We start from the raw sequence: 16,474 nt of genomic DNA, 5'->3' as shown, positions 1-16,474 counted from the left end.
AGAATTAAAATTTAAGGTTCGGATTGAAAAATTACCGCCAATTTTACTAACAGCTCTTCATGAATTCCAAGTCGGCTGCGTGCTCGTCTAATCCCTTTTCTTCGGATGGTGGCGTTTCTCTTGGTAGCAAGCGGCCCCCGCCTCTTCTCTCCTCCCCAACTTTCACACCAAAGCAGATGCATAATATCCAGCCTCCAGAAGCTTTTCGAGCAACGCCATGTGCTTTGCTGCGAATCGCCAGCAATGAAAACGATAGGACCGTGGATGAGTTTTATTCTGATCGTTCACGGCCCAGCTTGGGGAATGCTGCTACTCGACCAACACCTTCGCCCATTGGACGATCTGATGTGATTAGATCGCCATCACCACAGCAGCTGATATCATCCACCTCGTCTCCTTATCGAGACCATTTCCCCGATTGTGTTGCTTCTGATTTAAGTCAGCTTTCTCTAAGAAAAGAAAACGATGGAAAAAATGCGACCGCTTCCTCTATCGCGGTTGGCTCAAATATTGGACGGCTCTCTCTTGCGAATTCTATTGCCAATTCAAATGCCAATCCACTAATGTCTTCGAGCCATTCGATGCGAAGAGCGTCTGTTGCTATTGGACAACAAGGATCAAATCGAGTATCTCTAAGCGGAACAGCAGCCCTTCCAACTGGCTTATCGCAAGTTTCGTCAACGGGACTAATGGGTCCTCCCCCAGGTAAGGATCCGCGGCCCCTTAGGGAGAAAAACTTTCAATTCTCCTGCATCAAATCTCTCATAAAATTTTTGTCCGAGTGCGGATATGACCGACCTCTGTCTCCAAAGCTGCTTTCTTCTCCATCTGCAAAGGATTTTGCTTCGATATTTAAATTTTTATATGCTCAATTGGACCCTACTTTCATTTGGACGTCTGATAAGAAATTTGAAGAAGAAGTCCCGGTTTTATTGAAGAGCTTAAGGTAAGGAAATTGACTTTTTTTAGATATCCTTTCGCAAATGATATCAGTAAAAGCCATCTTTACGCAGTCGGATCTATGCATGCATGGCCCAGCCTTCTCGCAATGCTACAATGGCTCGTAGATTTGATCCTGTGCTGTGACCAACTGCAGGTATCGGGTGCTCAATCGAACGACCCCTCAATGTTGGTAGCAGATATGGCTATAGATTCGCTGAACGGAAACAAAATCAATATTGGATCCAACTTTTCATATCTTTCTTCGGCCTATCGCCTTTTTCTTTCAGGAGATGAAAATTATGAGTTGTTGCAAACTGAACTCTCTAGCCACTTTTTGCTGAAAACTTCTTCCGTGGATAAAGAGACTGAAATTTTACACTCTGAAATTGTTTGTTTGGAAAGAGAAATTCAACAGTTGGAAGATCGAGAGGTATGATATTTGCCTATAATATCTGTAGTCTGCCTTGGTAGTTCTTGAGAAAGAACGCACAATGCTATTACACGACATCGACAAATTTAGAAAGTTTCAAAAGCATCTTGATTCAAAGGCACAAAAGCTTCATTCTGGGATCCTTCACGTGCAGGCTCTAATATCAAGCACAGGTATTTGTTACCACTCGTTATGTTTTAAAATAGAGGCGGAAAAGATTGCTGCATTGGAGTCCAAATCAAATCTGGAGCGCCTAGTTTCAACACAAAAGATATCCCCAGCGGAAGCAGATAAATTGCAGGCCGAAAATGAAAACCAATTAAAAACGCTGTCTTTACTGAAGGCATCTAGGTCCGAATGGACTAGGCTAGTGGCATTTAGAGAAAAGGAAAATAATTCCCGGCTTGATCAGCTTGGTATGCGGGATACTTTAACGGCTAGATCTCCTTATATCCGAATATAATGGCAAAGCTGAGAGATTGCATCTTATTCCCAAAGATGCCAAGCACGCCCATGGCAAAGATTACCACTTGGAAGGTGGGTCTAAGGCCGCGGCTATGTTGAGCAAATCGCCCATCACTTTGGATCTGAAACAAGGGGTAGTTCCTGTTATATACGCACTTCAAGATTCAATGCTATCTTCGCTTCAAACGATCAGTAATCACTTGTCAACAAAGTCTGAGGCCATTTCTGCATTAAAAGATACCATAGCCGACCGCCAAGATGAACTGGTGCGCATGGAGGAAAGGTAGCTTTTACATTTCTAAAAAGATAGAATTCGAAAAACAGAAATGGAATACAACAACTCAAAAAGTCAGTATTCCAATGAAAACGTCACACTTTCCGCTGAGATAGACCATTTGGAGGGCGAGCTTCTCAAAATGAGAAGCGAAACCGCCAGAGGATACCTCGCCTCACAACAGTTACTTCAAAAATTCACACTTGAGTTTGACCATTTAGTGGCATCTTGCCTTGAAGAAAAAGAAAACTGTGCAAGGGAGGTTTTTTCTACGCTGGAACAGTGTATTAATGTAAAGTCACACATTGAAAATGTATTTTCTACTTTTGAAAAGTGGTTGTTAGAACTACCTCAAAAAAATACTGATCCTATCAAATAATAAATCAAATTCAATTAAAGGAGTTATTTATTTTCATATTTCTTAGTCATCATAATATTGAGAAACTCAAGCAAAACAGCGGACAAGATGCTGTGACCAGTTTGAGCTGCTGGATCATACCCTGGATTGACTCGATTTAACTGAAGGCCTATTTTGGGATTGCCGGACCTATTATCGCTATGTGTTGCGTTCTGTTGACCAGGATATTGAGTTTTTCGTCTAAGGATAGTGTTAATCGAATCTGGCACCATTGAATTGAAATTACTTTTCATAGACGAAATCTCGGGATCATAAATGTAAAAAAGGATGAGCCTTAGGCCGACGATTGAAAAGGCTAGATCAAGCATACACAAGTAAAAGAGATTTGTTAAAAATCTATTGTAAATCAGCCAGTAAAAATGCAAAGATATCAGCACTGTAGCGAATGTACGAAAGACAAATGGGATCGTAGAAATTACATACACCATGGAATATAATATGTTGTAAACGATCCCTTTCTCTGGAACGGCATCAAATAACTTGAAAGGAGTACTGATAAGCTCTGGCATCCATTTGCTAATAGCTTCCATCTTTTCAGCAACACTTTTAATCGCGTCAATAAAAATTTGGCCGAAAAATTCGAAAGAAGTGGCCAAGTGAAGACTGGTAACAAATATAATAGCATATAAAACTGCATTAACAACCATTGCAATAGAGTTTTGAGTTTTCCACAATAAACCAGGTATTTTTGTTAGCAACCCAAAGGATGAATAAAGCCACAATAAACCAGGTATTTTTGTTAGCAACCCAAAGGATGAATAAAGGATCATGAGTATTTTTGAAAAAAAACCGGTGTATTTTAATTTTAAAAATTGACCTTTTTTGTAAATTGCATAACGGCAGTAAATTTATTTAATTAAAATGCAGTCGATTATTGGTCGCTCTATTGAAGAGCTTCTATTGCCTTATCTAAGGGAAAATACTCGGTGATCCATTCACGAGGAACTACACTAAGGCAGTGCTTTTCATCTAGATTGACGTCTATTATAGACGGATTGTATCCCCCTTGGCTTAAGCTTATTCTCACAGAATGTTCCGCTTGAATCCCATATATCTCATCTGAGGGATACCGTTCATAGATCTCAAATGTGATTTGAGAGAGGTAGTCCAATTCCCATTGATTATATGGCTTTGAAGTCCACGCGCTTAATCCACCATATTGGATTACATTTAACAGGGGATACATATGTGATTCCTTGGTAAAATATAGACGGCAAGAGGGAGCCGTTGAATGGGATGTACTTTCTCTCAAATCTTCAACAAGCCTTAACAACAGTTTTCTGATGATTTTTTTCCCAATAGATAGCTTTTCACTGGGTAAAATTCCATATTCAGAAATGGAGACCCAATTGTATAGCGTTTTTGTCCTAATAAACAGCTCATGCAGGGAGTCTTTCAAACCAGAGCTTGGGGATGCACCAAGAAAAAAATAATCTAAAAAGGCACGATTGTGAATTTCATCATATTTTAAAGAATCATAAAGCTCACAAATTCGACCAGGCTCTTTTTGGAGAGGAAGAACATTCTGGAGGCTTGGAGAGTTCAACGGAAGCACATCTTTAAATATTTTCAACCAACGTTCCTTCCACAAAATACTCGAATCTAGACAGCACCATTTGTGACCAGTGAAATCGGTCACCGAAGTGTCGAGGAATTTTACATAATGAATGCTTAAAAGGGCGGTTAATCGAGAAATAAACGACAAAGGGTCCCTGGCCAGATCGCCGGCATATGAATTTGTCGTTTCAAGGTCGTTTTGGAAGGCTTCATTTAGATATTGACTAATAGATGCCTTTACGGACTCCATTTCGTCCTTTGCTTCCAAATTGTCGTCTAATAAGTCTGGGGAGTTAGTTATAAGCCCAGAGGGCAATTTAGCAAGATGTAAAAGCGCCTTTGCGGTAATCGTCGCCGTGGCCTTGACTCGACGTTCTTCAGAACTAAAAATCCTAATATCGGCAAGAAGAGACTTGTTCAATATTTTCAGATCGGCTCGAAGAGATTCTCCAAACTCTTGAGCCTGGTGCCAACCAGCATGTGTAAATTCACCGCCCCATTTAACCACCAGCAATGATAGCGAATCTGAAAGAAGTCGAATCTGCACTTTCGTGTCGGCGTGCCCCGATCTGACTTCTATTAGACTTTGCAGTGGTCGAAGCTGAGAAAGAAGAGGTTCGAGTTGTGCATGGGAGCCCTGACTGGTTATCGATACAATCATTTCAGAAATGAAAACATGCAGTCTTTTTAGGTCTGAAGGCTCTCGCAAAATTATCTGCTGATAAGTGTACAGCTCTGATCTCGCTTTTTCAAAAGTTTTGAAAAGATCATTTCCGGGTAGGGTAAACTTCAGTTTTTGTTTGGGCGTTCTATCGGCATGCCTGATGCAGCTGATGTATGTCTTTAGCCTCCAGGACCTCGATATTGGAGAAGATGGACGGTTGGACAAGGAACGCTCATGAATTGATGGATATTTCAAGGGAAGGGCCGCTGCTGCCTTCATAAATGTGTGTGTTAATATTGAGGCGCATGTATCATAATAATAAGAGGATCCCTTTACAAATGACCACCCGTTAACATCGATCACATATGAGCGCCCATCAACTCGGACCATGTCAAACCCACAAATGGTTTGTCCAAAGGCCATGCAGATTCTCCGGGCAATTTCCTGCTCCGTAGAGGTTAGAGTGGTTTCTTCCCTCAATTCTTTTCCGGACGCATTTCGACGAACGACACCATCGACCGTGGGCGACTTTCTGGTTTCTGCGTACGCAAAATAGGGACCAACAGTGTAAACCTAGGCCAAATGAGCAAAAAATGCACCTTGATGTCCTCAAATTTATCGGCCGTTAAGAACTCTTCGTAAATGTATGAGCCGTTGAGGCGAATTTCTGATCCTGCCGGATCGTATTCACTTGACTTGTTTGCGACTTTGCGAAAAAGCCTTCTGACGCCACCCCCGGAATAGTAGATATAAATATTGTGATCATCGCCCGAAACAGGCTTTTCAACAAATGGCTTTTTTAATTCCTCCATGCCGACATGTAGCGTATCGCTATCGGAAAGATGGGCACAATAGGATGGACGATGGAGCCTCTCCAAAAAGTCAATGCCAAAGTCCCTGCCTATCTATGCAATCAGAAAGCCCTAAGAACCTTTCGAGATATAGAATTTGGAAGTTCTGGCCCCTCATCTCTGCTTACAATAAGACGCTTTGGAGTCAAGATATCGATGAAATCCAAAGCCAATAGCACCAGTCTTCTGTCAAGCAAAAGCCATTGCATTTGAAGGTCATTCACGCAGAAGGGCTTTCTAAGGCGGATATAGGATATTGCCTTGGCCAAGGGAAATCCTGTGGAGTAAAATCCGATTAGAAAATCGCAAATAGGCCATCTCTCTATAGGCTCTTCCAAGATCACTTTGTCTCCGAAAATGATTGTTTCAAAAAAACTATTAGGAGAGTTTCCAATTAATCTATCGAGAATGTTTCTCATTGGAACCGATCTGGACTTTTTATCGAGGGCACAAACGCCAATGGTAAACGATAGTGGGAGACTCATTTCCTATTAAATTCAGGCCAATTTCATATTAAATCCAAGCCAAATACATTTTAATTCAATGTCTTGCATCCAGAATACATTGAAAGAATATATCAAGAAAGACCGGTTTGTCTTGAGCGAAAGAATAGCAGCAAAATGATCAAACGGGAAAGGGAATATTTCACACATGTTCCGTGGTGGTAAAGCAACATGAGATTGTCTCTGACTGTGATTACTTTGCTTCGTGTTTTCCCTTTTATTGAAAATTCTTTTCTACAAATCGAAATTTTGATAGACACATTGGAGGCATTTCGAGTATTAAAAAACAAGCACTCAATTGAACAAGATTGGCAATCCTGTGCATGTAATAAATGCCAGGCTAGGTCTAAGCATAGTTTTTTCTTGAAACCAACTATTTTGGATCCAATTTACGAAAAACTACCGATTTTAGCCCATCAGAGCTTACACAGTGTTTTTGCGATATTTTAATTTCGGCAAAGTTTGATTTGGATGATTTTTTTACGCCTAAACCAGCGATTATGTATTTGGAAGAGCCCAAATTTGGGGTCATTTTGAGAAACACTTTGAAGGCAGTTTTTTCGTCACATTTCACCGCATTATTCTCTTTTGGATCCGCAAAACCTTGTTTTTATTTTCTAAAATGGCTTATTTCGATGCAAAAGTTTCCGAATATTCCCAATGTGGCCAAAATATATGTGCCTCAATCATACAACAGTATGGATCTGCAAATTATATTCTTATCAAGAATCAATGCGATAATAATATTATTATTGACACTGATGGGAATGTATAACCCTAACTCTCTTCAGCCTCTCCTTTCATCTGGCTTTGGTGTGTTTAAAACGGCAACATTTGGTGATACCCGAATTATACCGGATCAACCAAGAGTGCATTCTGTTCCCGTAAAAGCGGATCTTTCTGACTTTTAAAAACCCCTCGAATGAGCCAAAACTAACCATGCCGAGCTTAAAAATGGCAATTAGAGGCAAAGAGCTGATATATAATCGATACATGTCGGAACATATGAGCGCTACATGATTAGCCTTCTCTTTGCTTATTCCGGATTATGGTTCGGTACACTTAGACCTTTACTGAAAATGGTACAACATTGTAGAACAGGCCTCTTGGGACATCTTTAGCTGCCACAAAATTGCAATCCTTATATATTATGCCCTCTCTGTGTATTGTGCCCTCGCTGTGTATTGTGCCCTACCCTAATTTTAGATTAAAACTTGCTACGAGCCAAACCGGACATGTAAAATTTAGTTGGTAAAACTTTGAATGTTTATGCAATTGGTTTATTTTTGATGGATAATTTTACCTCCTCATATCTAAAAACTGTTTCTGATTGAGGAGCATAATTTTCTCGTTATGGCAAGATGCATCTTATTAGTTTTATTTATTAATTTATTCACTCTTTTATCGTCTGTTTACACTGGCGAATTGCCAAGATATTCAAACAGCACGATCGATTGTTCAAAAAGGGAATGTCTATCTTCAGAGACTAATGGAAATCCTCAGGGGTGTGTTACAACAAATTCCATCATACTCAATCCAACAATCTTTTATCATTGCTCCATCATCCCATTTGTCAAAAGGCTGGCAAAATTTGAAGAAGCAAACATGATTTTCAAGTCGTGGGAGCTCGATATGTTGCAATACGTATACATTGCCATCTTTCTTTTGGTGATATTTGTTTTGCTCTTGTTTTTCTTTTTAATTCTTTTTCTGTGTGCCAACGACCATCTTGTACCCACGCTTAGTTTTATTTCTGACAAGCTGTCCCTTTCTCCATCCGTTGCCGGAGTGACCTTGTTGGCATTAGGAAATGCGGCTCCAGATTTATTTACCAGTTTGGCTGGAGTGGAAAACATGGAAAGCATTCCATTGGTGATTTCCGGCGCTATTGGTTCGGGGCTTTTCATTACGGTGTTTGTTTTCGGAATCATCTTGACAAAAACAAAGCCTTCTCCTCCCGAAATCAGGCAGCCTGTGATGTTTGGAACGAACATTTTAATGTATTTCTGTGCCATCTGCATGGTCTCACTGATTGTATTTCCTAAAGAGATCACTTTGATCGTTCCCATGCTGGGGTTTATCTTGTATTCGGCCTATATTTTCTTTGTTCTTTGGGTTGAAAAATCCTCCTCTTCATCGGGAGCCCCAGTCCCACCGTCCATTTATCGCAACTCAATGTCACTCCAATCGATCCGCTCCCTTACCTCGAAACCCCACTCTATTGACAAGGCCGGAATGTTTTTGGGATCAGTGGATAGCCAAAAATCTATCTTGGCCTCTGAATCTAGCCTAGCATCACATGCTATTGATATTCAAGAAACCAATGCAGAGCAGGCCAAAGAATTTGAAAAGTCTTATTCATCTAAACTGATTCGAAACCCGTTCAAAATATTCGTTTATTTATTTGCTTTTCTTTTGTCCATCAGCATTCCACCTATAATTAGGCCTTCTGAGCTGGACAACAATCAGCAGCTCAAGAGAAGTCAAAAAATACGCATCATTTTTTCCCCTTTTTTTAGTCTTTGTCTAATTTTGACCTGCTTGAGGTTGTGGAATACCAAAACACTTTTGCTTTACGTCGTTGCCTCTGTGCTAATGTCTGCGATTGCATATTTATCTGTTCAAAACATCTATGTGGATACCATTAAGTTTGCCGTTATTTCTTCAACCCTTGCTGGCCTCTCATTCGCCATGGCCACCTTTTGGAGTTGGGCCGTTTCAAGAGAAGTGATTTCCCTGTTCACTGCGATTCCAGCCATCATTCCTGGCTTCCCCCAATCAATTTTAGGCCTTACCGTTATGGCGTGGGGCAATTCTTTTGGCGATTTGGTGGTTGGGCTCGCCCTGTCATCGACGGAAAATTTTGAATTAGGAATTACGGGCGTTTTTTCTGGTCCCGTGTTGAATGTCCTCCTTTCGCTGTCAATTTCAATTTTTAAGATGCTGCTCACCAATAAGTTCCAAATGCTTTTGAGACCACAATTCGATACCACCATTTATATTTCCCTTGCACTGTTGGCATTGACAACCATTATTTCGTTATTTTTTTATAAATCGCTGGCGTCTTTTGGAAGGATATATGGAAAATTTCTGATTTTCACCTATTTGGGCTTGTTTCTGCCATTTTTGGTTCTGAACTCTGTCTTCTTTTCTTAACGCTTGGCTATTTGTCTGTTACAAGGGATAGAAGAATCCTTTTCATCAACAAGCACAGCGAGCCCATCCATTCTGTTCGTTGTTCAACTGGCGGAACTTCACTCATGTAATTTTTGCACTGATAAATGCAAGCATCATTGTCTATCTTATGGGGAAATACGCTACCTCTGGGTGATATAAAGCTTGTCAATTCTACCAAGCATTCGAAAAATGCTACAACGGCTAAATGAAATTCTTTGTCCGTGTTTTCAGCATTTTGCACAAAAAAGTCCGGATGCGGGTATAAATTCAAGGATTTCTTGGACTCGGTCAGATTGTGGATTTGAGAACGGCCTCCCATCGGCATCAGCTTAAATCTGAGCGTGTTATCAATGCCAAAGATGACCTGGAAAACGTAAAATTGACCTTTTTAGCCAATAAATAAGTTGCAAGCATCAAGCACCCCAAAATTTCGGCACAATATTTTGTCGGATTTGCGCTTTTATCGATAATTTTAAGGAGATCGGCGATTGACAAATAATCTGAAAGCACCGTTGGGGGACTGCTCAAATATTTGGCCAGTCGCTTTAGGCGAACTTCCAAGTGCAATTTATACGAGTTCAAAGACTCGATTTCGCCAACCTTTTTGCCATATATCATCCAAGCCCTAAAATGGTACATAGATCAATGGTAAGTCGGGGGTACTTTTGCTCATCCTCTTCTACCTCTTTTAACCTTGAAAGCTCCTCATCACTCATTGGGATGTTGGGGCGTGTATTTAAAAATTTGCTGCCCAAAATTAATTGTTCAACCTGATTCGGAGCTTTCGATGCATTTTGATTCATTTCTATTTTGTAAAGAGCTCCAGAACAAGATTAGCCTCAAGCCCTCACAAAGCAAGGCTATAGCAGCGACTTTAAACCAAATCTTACATGACAAGTATCGCTTGCTTTTAATTGAGATAGAATCGCTTCCCAAACCTCGTGTGCCATTACAAAGGCAGATTACGAGTCGTACATCTTCCTTCATAGGATAGATCTTACACAGCTGAAGGCCGATGTGCAACAAAGCCAGGCAAGAGAAACCTTTTCTGCTCTGCTTGCTCAGGAGCAGCTTTCTAAAGACTTGAACAGCGGCAAGCAAAAGATCCGGGAAAAGCTTTTATCTCTTCGTTCCGAAGGCAGGCTTGAAATGACACTAGAAAAGGGCAGAATGCGGGATGCTTTTTTGGGTGCGCAATTAAACTATCAGGATGTGCACTCCAAGATTGACACCGAAACTTCGAACGGCTTTGCAGCAACGGAGAAGCTAAGGCATGAACTTTTCTATTCGCTCACCGGTATCGATTGTTTATTGAGTTATAGGCTTTTTTCTATCTGGTGCGGCCGTGCTTCTCGGGTTTCTTCGCTACTATTCTGCGTGAAAATGGGCGCCGTGCAAGATTGATCTGTAGACTGGGGCATGTCAAGTTCGATGCCCAATTTTGGTGCCTTGTTGCTAATAAAAATTTCGGGATGCTCCTTTTTGGTTTTTAACCTTTCTGACATGAACGAGTTCAGGCTAGCTTTGCAGGCATGAATGGACGCCTTTAGAGATTCAAAATCCCCGTCCAAAAGCGAAAAGCTTTCCGACAACAGGCACCGAGAGGGGGCCTCTGCGCCTCCCTCGGAAATGTGTGCTTGGATGGCCCGAATGTTAATTGTAAATTCAAATGTGGAATAATTTACTAATTAATTTTTGCCTATGACAACTCCTGCTTCCTCGCATCCTACGCTGAGCCTTGATGTTTTGTTTGAGGAGCGCAAACTAAACATTCCATTTTCAAGCCAAAAAAACAGAGAATTTCATTCGTCAATTTCAGGCGGGGATTCGTCGCTTAAAAGGAATTCATCGTTCGTCAAAAAGCTAAAGTCTATTTCAAGAGACCAGCTTCCTGCGATTCTTGGCGAGGCCGAGTCGCTAAAGTCTGCAAAGTTTATTGATGAAATAATTATCTCGATTTTCGAAAACCGCTGGAAACGCTCCCAAGATGTCAGGGCTGCCGTAATGGTAGGTTTTTCACGATATTTTTAGATTTGCTCCAACCTGCATCGCAGATATCACGGCTTTTCGGAAAAATTACACAAGGGACTTGATGCCATGTTGGCTCTTCCTGAAAAAAATAGCGGTCTTGATCAGGAAGAGCTTTCCAAGAAGATTTATGTACAACGCCAGTTTGCCCGATTTGCGTTGGAGCTTGCAGTTTCCGGAGTGTTTCCAGACATGCATTTGGCCCTGTCATTTTTCAAATCAATTGCAAGTTATTTTTCTAATCTTTAGATTGGATTCGATTTAGCTCAAAGAAAGTACAACTTTCCCTATTTGTGTGTCGTGGAAAATCTTTCTAAAAGCTACCCTTTGGTGTTGTACCCGATACGAAATGTTTTGCCATCATCTTCGTCTACGTGCGATTCTGGGTTCACAGCGTTTACCACGGAGGCTTCGAAATGGGAATTGTACGAGATTCTCACAAAATCATACATTCCCGCCCTCTCCGACTATGCGTGCAAAACACATGCGTTTTTGAAAAGATTGGAGCTCTCGCAGCATGAATACTTTATCTCTAAAGGAGATCTGTCAAACTATCAGCTCGAAAAGCATTCCAGGACCAGTACAGCGCTCGCTGGCATCATGTCTTCCCTTTGCTCGTTTTCAGAGCTTTTCAACACCATCATCGTTCCGACACTGGAGGAAAATTCCTCCCAATTGACCACAAGGCTTGAAACGGGCCAGCTGGTCCCGCTTCTTTCGCCTCAATCGCTTCCGGAATTGGATTGCAGTCTTCTTATAGATGCATCTTCAACGGTTTCCATTTACTCTCCATACGGGAGCGAAGAGGAAATGAAATTTTATAAGCAAATCCCAGATTTGAAGTTGCACGTGCCTGCCGGTGTGTTGTACAATCTTTCCTTGCTCAAATCAGGAACCTCAACACCGCTTCCCTCGATTTTCGAGATGGATGAAAACAGATTGGATGACACTTCTGACACCAAAGCCGACTTTTCCGATTCGATTATCGTATCGGAGACCGGTATTTCATCAATTCTGGAGGATTCAAACCATTCTGGGTTGCATTCCCATGCCCAGTATATTTCGTTTTTTGAAAAGCTATCCCGAGTGTCTTCTCTAAATGAGGCCGATAAGCTTTGTGCCGACTTTTGCCTAATAAATTCAAAGGCTGCTCGACGTCGACTAATCCAAGAAGTAATGGAGTCTTGTAAAAAGTCTCCAGACTCCCTTTCTTATTTGTGTCGGCTCTTGGCCAGAATGTATCCTTATTGTCCTGGATTGGTATCCACTTCTTTGATCCCGTCAATCGAGTTGGAATTCAAGACGCTTCGAAGGCAAAGCTTGGTTTCCGGGCAAGGTCCTACCCCTGCTAGCCGTCGAAGACTATTGGGTGCCTGGATGGGCCTTTTACGCCTCATTGCGGAGCTCTGTAAATTTTCTTTGGCTCCAGTTTCACTTCCAATCTCTTGCTTGCGAGTTCTGTTGGCAGAAGATGTTTCTGGCCTCTCTGATATTAGACTTTCTGCAGCATGTGCTTTTTTGGAAAATATCGGCCAGTTTCTTTACCGATCCCTTGAAACTCGGGATCGTCTTCAGCATTTGGTTACCATTCTTGATGGATACAAGAAAAAAGTATCCAAGGACCATCCATTGCTGCCTCTGATCGAGTCTGCAGTTTACCAATCGATTCCTTTGGAGCTACGGCCCCATCCACCAACCTTGCCTCCGGTAAATCCGATCAACCTGTTCCTATTGCATCTTTTCACAAAGTGTCTTTCCATTGCAAACAGGAAGCCTTCTTGTGTGGTTGACTTTGTAATTGGAAAGCTTAGAAAGTGTCCATGGTCTGATGCAGCGGTAAGAATGAATCGCCTTTTATTCCTTCCTCTGTTTACTTGTCCAAATGATTTATTAACTCCATAGTTTTGCACGCTTTTTGTCGAATTGATTGTGCACAAGACCTCTTCTTTCTGTTTTGATTCTCTTCCAATGGTTGCCTGCACGCTGCAAAGATTCTCCAAATACCAGCCTCAAATCGTTAAGAGCGTACTGGACTCCCTTATCGAAACGCTGCGGAGTGGTATTGAGGGCGATTTTGTTTGCATCCCAAGGCATCAAAACATCCTCTCTCAAGCGATGCTGGTTGGGTGGTTGCTCCGCTCTTGCCTAATTTCAAGCGAAACATTCGCCTTTTTATTGCACATCAACCCCAATACTTCAGGCTTTCTTCAGCGCATCACATGTGCTCTTTTAAAGTCGTGTGTTGAGTCGGGGCCATTGAAGCTGATTCCACGCTACAGCTTTGAGAAGGACTCTTCGCTACTTTTGGTCGTTGAAAAGACAATATTAGCAATATCGGTAATTTGGCATTGATTTCCCTGATAGGAGTATCCCGTTTCTGATGACCCCGAGCTGAATTTTACAAAAATCGAGGTGCTGGAAGAACTGCACAGCTATTTTCATTCCATTGGAAGAGATATATCGATCTTTGTAAAGCCATCGCTGATGAGTCCCCCTTTATCTGAAAGGCCTTCTAAGAACTACACGAACAAACTAATTGACAATGAGCTTCCATTCGATGTCGACGAATCCAAGCAGGATTTGTCTGATGAAGGCCAAGAAGATTCTTTTGAGGCTGAATACCAGAACATGATCTCTTGCTCGGCTTCAGCTAATGAGGGCCCGCAGGTAAATATGGCTGTCATCGGAGGAAGCTCGTTGGGTGTATCCTCATATTCGAAATTTCCTCAACAGCAATCGCTACGGGAATTGGCTGTCCCTGTGATAATTTCAAAACCCACACAACTTCCGTCCTCTAGTAACAGAAATGAAGTCTCATTTACGGTGCTCTCCAAAAAGAAGGGTACAAGCTCGGGAAAGTCTGTTTTGAAATCGCTCAACATCCCGTCTTCTGAGCCATTGGTGGTGTCTACCTTGGAAAACATATCTGCCAAAGAGGCAGAGCGGTCACTAATCAATACACTGATACTGGAAAGTGCTCAAAAACAAATTTCTGGCGACATTTAGTTCATTTCCTGATTCCCATAGCTCCAACTGTTGAATGATGATCCTTTATATGTGCATACGCATGTGCTACTCCCTCGAGATTAGAAAATAAAATTTAATTTCCCAACCCCATTTTAAAGCACTCTTTCAAGTTTGTTTTTAGTGATCTCAAATGAGGCCTGCTTCATCATCGGATAAGCCCAAGTTGAAGGTAGGATCGATGAATATTAAGCTATCATTGTAGCTGAATTCTCTGGCCTTAAAGTCTTCCAGCATATCTAAAAGAATTTTAAAAATCACACCTGATGCCCCTGAGCCTCCATTGCCCAACAAGGACATGTCGTCTTACGAATTGATCCCTGAATTTGAAGACGACCATTTCTTATGTAAAGCTGCCAGCATGCAAAAGCTTCAAATTGTTGAAAAGAAGCCTACGCTTGAATTCAGCCTTGGCCCCAAATCCTATAAATTGGATAAAGCGCCGGACAAAAATTTCATCGTTCTGGGATCCTTTTACCAATGTGACATTCCATTATATCATTATCCGAGGAAGAAAATTAAAGTACACGTGCCCAGAAACATATCCTATGACTTGTACGTGCAAATGGATGCTCGATCTCGATTATCTAGGATCGAATCTACGTCTTATGCAGCCTTAAAAAGGGGACATCTCTTTTCTGCAAGCTTTTCTTTACCAGCGGTTAGGGAAAAAATTTCTTCTCACCATCAAGTGAAAGATGACATTTTCCTGCAGGAGCATATCTCTTTTGATTGTTCTTCTTCTGATCCCATTGAATCGACCCCTGAAATTGAAAATGAAGGCTCTTTAGAAACAGATGTCAATATTACCAGCTCAAGACTATTGAAGCAATGTAGATCGTTCAATTGCACTTCTGAATCCTGGGAAAATCTTTTTGTTTTTGAGCAAAACGTCTATTTTAACAAGCTTTGTAAACTTATTAAGCTGAGATTGACTTCATCTTCCTTTTTGTCAGAAGTGGATAAGATAAAAAACTTATACGCATCAAAGTGTAAAAGCTTTTTCAAAGATGCTTTAGAATCTTTCCGCGAGCAGGAGAACATCATTTTGAGATATTTAGAGTTTATTACGGAATTCGAAATATATCCTTTCGAAGAGATTTTCACCTCATGGGTCTCCTTTATTTCATTTTCTCACAGAAAGAAAAACTCGACCAAACTTCAAGCAGATGCCAAAGCTTCTCTCCTCCTTCCATTTTTCAATTTTTGTAAAAAGAAAATATCGTTTTCTTGCTTTTCGACGCTTTTTGGGCTGTTTTCGACGCTGTTTAAAGAAAAAGAGCAAAATTTGATAGAAAATGGCAATTTAAGGGGTCTATTTTTTGAAATTTCCGACTTTGTAAATCGATTTCTTACCGAGTACGGATATTTACAGCGGGCATATCTAATCTCGCTCTTATATTGTCGTGTTTTAATCACCAATCAAAAAATAAACGTAGACGACTCTATTGATATGTCGATTCTGGAGTCTCTACAATTTCCGAACGTTTCAACCGCGACAACGATACAGCCATCTTTTGACCCCTGGGAATATTTAAGGGACGAATTTTTAAAAAATAAGAGTTGCCCGTCAATTGAGGCACTGTTGAATATATGGCTGAATTTGGAGTCTTCGATGAACGTTTGCCCTTCTTTTTGCATATCAAGGTCCGACAGTTCCCCTTTTTCAAAAATTTCATTTTCTGACGACTTGCAACCATTGATGATTTCTGCTTTTGACGGGAGCCCAAACCCACTTGATTGCGTCGATTTCGCAATGAAGGAGCGCGTTATTTTGGATCAATTAACTTTTTGCGGACTAAATTTATACGACCATGCATCAGATCGCACCGAACTCGTGGAGGGGCCATTTTTAACTACAGATACCATCAGTCTATTCAAAGAATTCTGCAGGGGTAAAGAAAGCACAATGCAAGGTTACTGGGAGGAGCTCTGTGCTAAAAGAACTGCTAGATGCCGTTTTTTGGTTAATGTTTTTCGCAAACATCTTTTTTACTCTCCATTGTCCTTTAACTATGGCGCCTTTAGGTTCACCGTTTTACAAGTTAGCAGCAAATCGTGCAACAAGCAGGCTTTAAACATTTCTGTGGCATTTATTCTTGAGCTGGCTTTGGCCTATTTGCGAGAGCAGCATTATTTTG

The 16,474-nt window shown here is 41.1% G+C and overlaps 6 protein-coding genes across 6 annotated transcripts; 4 read left to right on the top strand and 2 right to left on the bottom strand.

Moving 5' to 3' along the window:
- Positions 1 to 59: 59 nt before the first annotated feature.
- Positions 60 to 2,490, top strand: DI09_4p60 (uncharacterized protein; the record flags this gene model as incomplete). Its single annotated transcript, XM_013381949.1, has 5 exons — positions 60 to 946; positions 994 to 1,372; positions 1,467 to 1,788; positions 1,844 to 2,120; positions 2,187 to 2,490. 5 exons carry the CDS (start codon positions 60 to 62, stop codon positions 2,488 to 2,490), a joined length of 2,169 nt encoding a protein of 722 aa, XP_013237403.1.
- Positions 2,491 to 2,513: 23 nt separating this feature from the next.
- On the bottom strand, positions 2,514 to 3,176 carry DI09_4p50 (uncharacterized protein; the record flags this gene model as incomplete). The annotated part of the gene is made up of 2 exons (XM_013381948.1): positions 2,514 to 2,731; positions 2,756 to 3,176. 2 exons carry the CDS (start codon positions 3,174 to 3,176, stop codon positions 2,514 to 2,516), a joined length of 639 nt encoding a protein of 212 aa, XP_013237402.1.
- Positions 3,177 to 3,412: 236 nt separating this feature from the next.
- Positions 3,413 to 6,086, bottom strand: DI09_4p40 (uncharacterized protein; the record flags this gene model as incomplete). The annotated part of the gene is made up of 3 exons (XM_013381947.1): positions 3,413 to 5,323; positions 5,350 to 5,655; positions 5,682 to 6,086. The coding sequence occupies 3 exons, from the start codon at positions 6,084 to 6,086 to the stop codon at positions 3,413 to 3,415; spliced, it is 2,622 nt and encodes an 873-aa protein (XP_013237401.1).
- Positions 6,087 to 7,709: 1,623 nt separating this feature from the next.
- DI09_4p30 (uncharacterized protein) lies at positions 7,710 to 10,685 on the top strand (the record flags this gene model as incomplete). Its single annotated transcript, XM_013381946.1, has 2 exons — positions 7,710 to 9,217; positions 10,205 to 10,685. The coding sequence occupies 2 exons, from the start codon at positions 7,710 to 7,712 to the stop codon at positions 10,683 to 10,685; spliced, it is 1,989 nt and encodes a 662-aa protein (XP_013237400.1).
- A 297-nt stretch (positions 10,686 to 10,982) lies between these two features.
- DI09_4p20 (uncharacterized protein) lies at positions 10,983 to 14,315 on the top strand (the record flags this gene model as incomplete). The annotated part of the gene is made up of 5 exons (XM_013381945.1): positions 10,983 to 11,288; positions 11,367 to 11,489; positions 11,559 to 13,145; positions 13,212 to 13,616; positions 13,674 to 14,315. The coding sequence occupies 5 exons, from the start codon at positions 10,983 to 10,985 to the stop codon at positions 14,313 to 14,315; spliced, it is 3,063 nt and encodes a 1,020-aa protein (XP_013237399.1).
- Positions 14,316 to 14,466: 151 nt separating this feature from the next.
- DI09_4p10 (uncharacterized protein) lies at positions 14,467 to 16,474 on the top strand (the record flags this gene model as incomplete). The annotated part of the gene is made up of 2 exons (XM_013381944.1): positions 14,467 to 14,505; positions 14,560 to 16,474. Coding segments are annotated over 2 exons (1,954 nt in total), but the record flags the coding sequence as incomplete, so codon positions are not given.

This window comes from Mitosporidium daphniae, assembly GCF_000760515.2.
Source record: "Mitosporidium daphniae strain UGP3 chromosome Unknown contig-4, whole genome shotgun sequence".
Classification (NCBI taxonomy): Eukaryota; Fungi; Microsporidia; genus Mitosporidium; species Mitosporidium daphniae.
The sequence above is the reverse complement of the archived record's forward strand: the minus strand, read 5'-3'. Positions and strand labels throughout refer to the sequence as shown.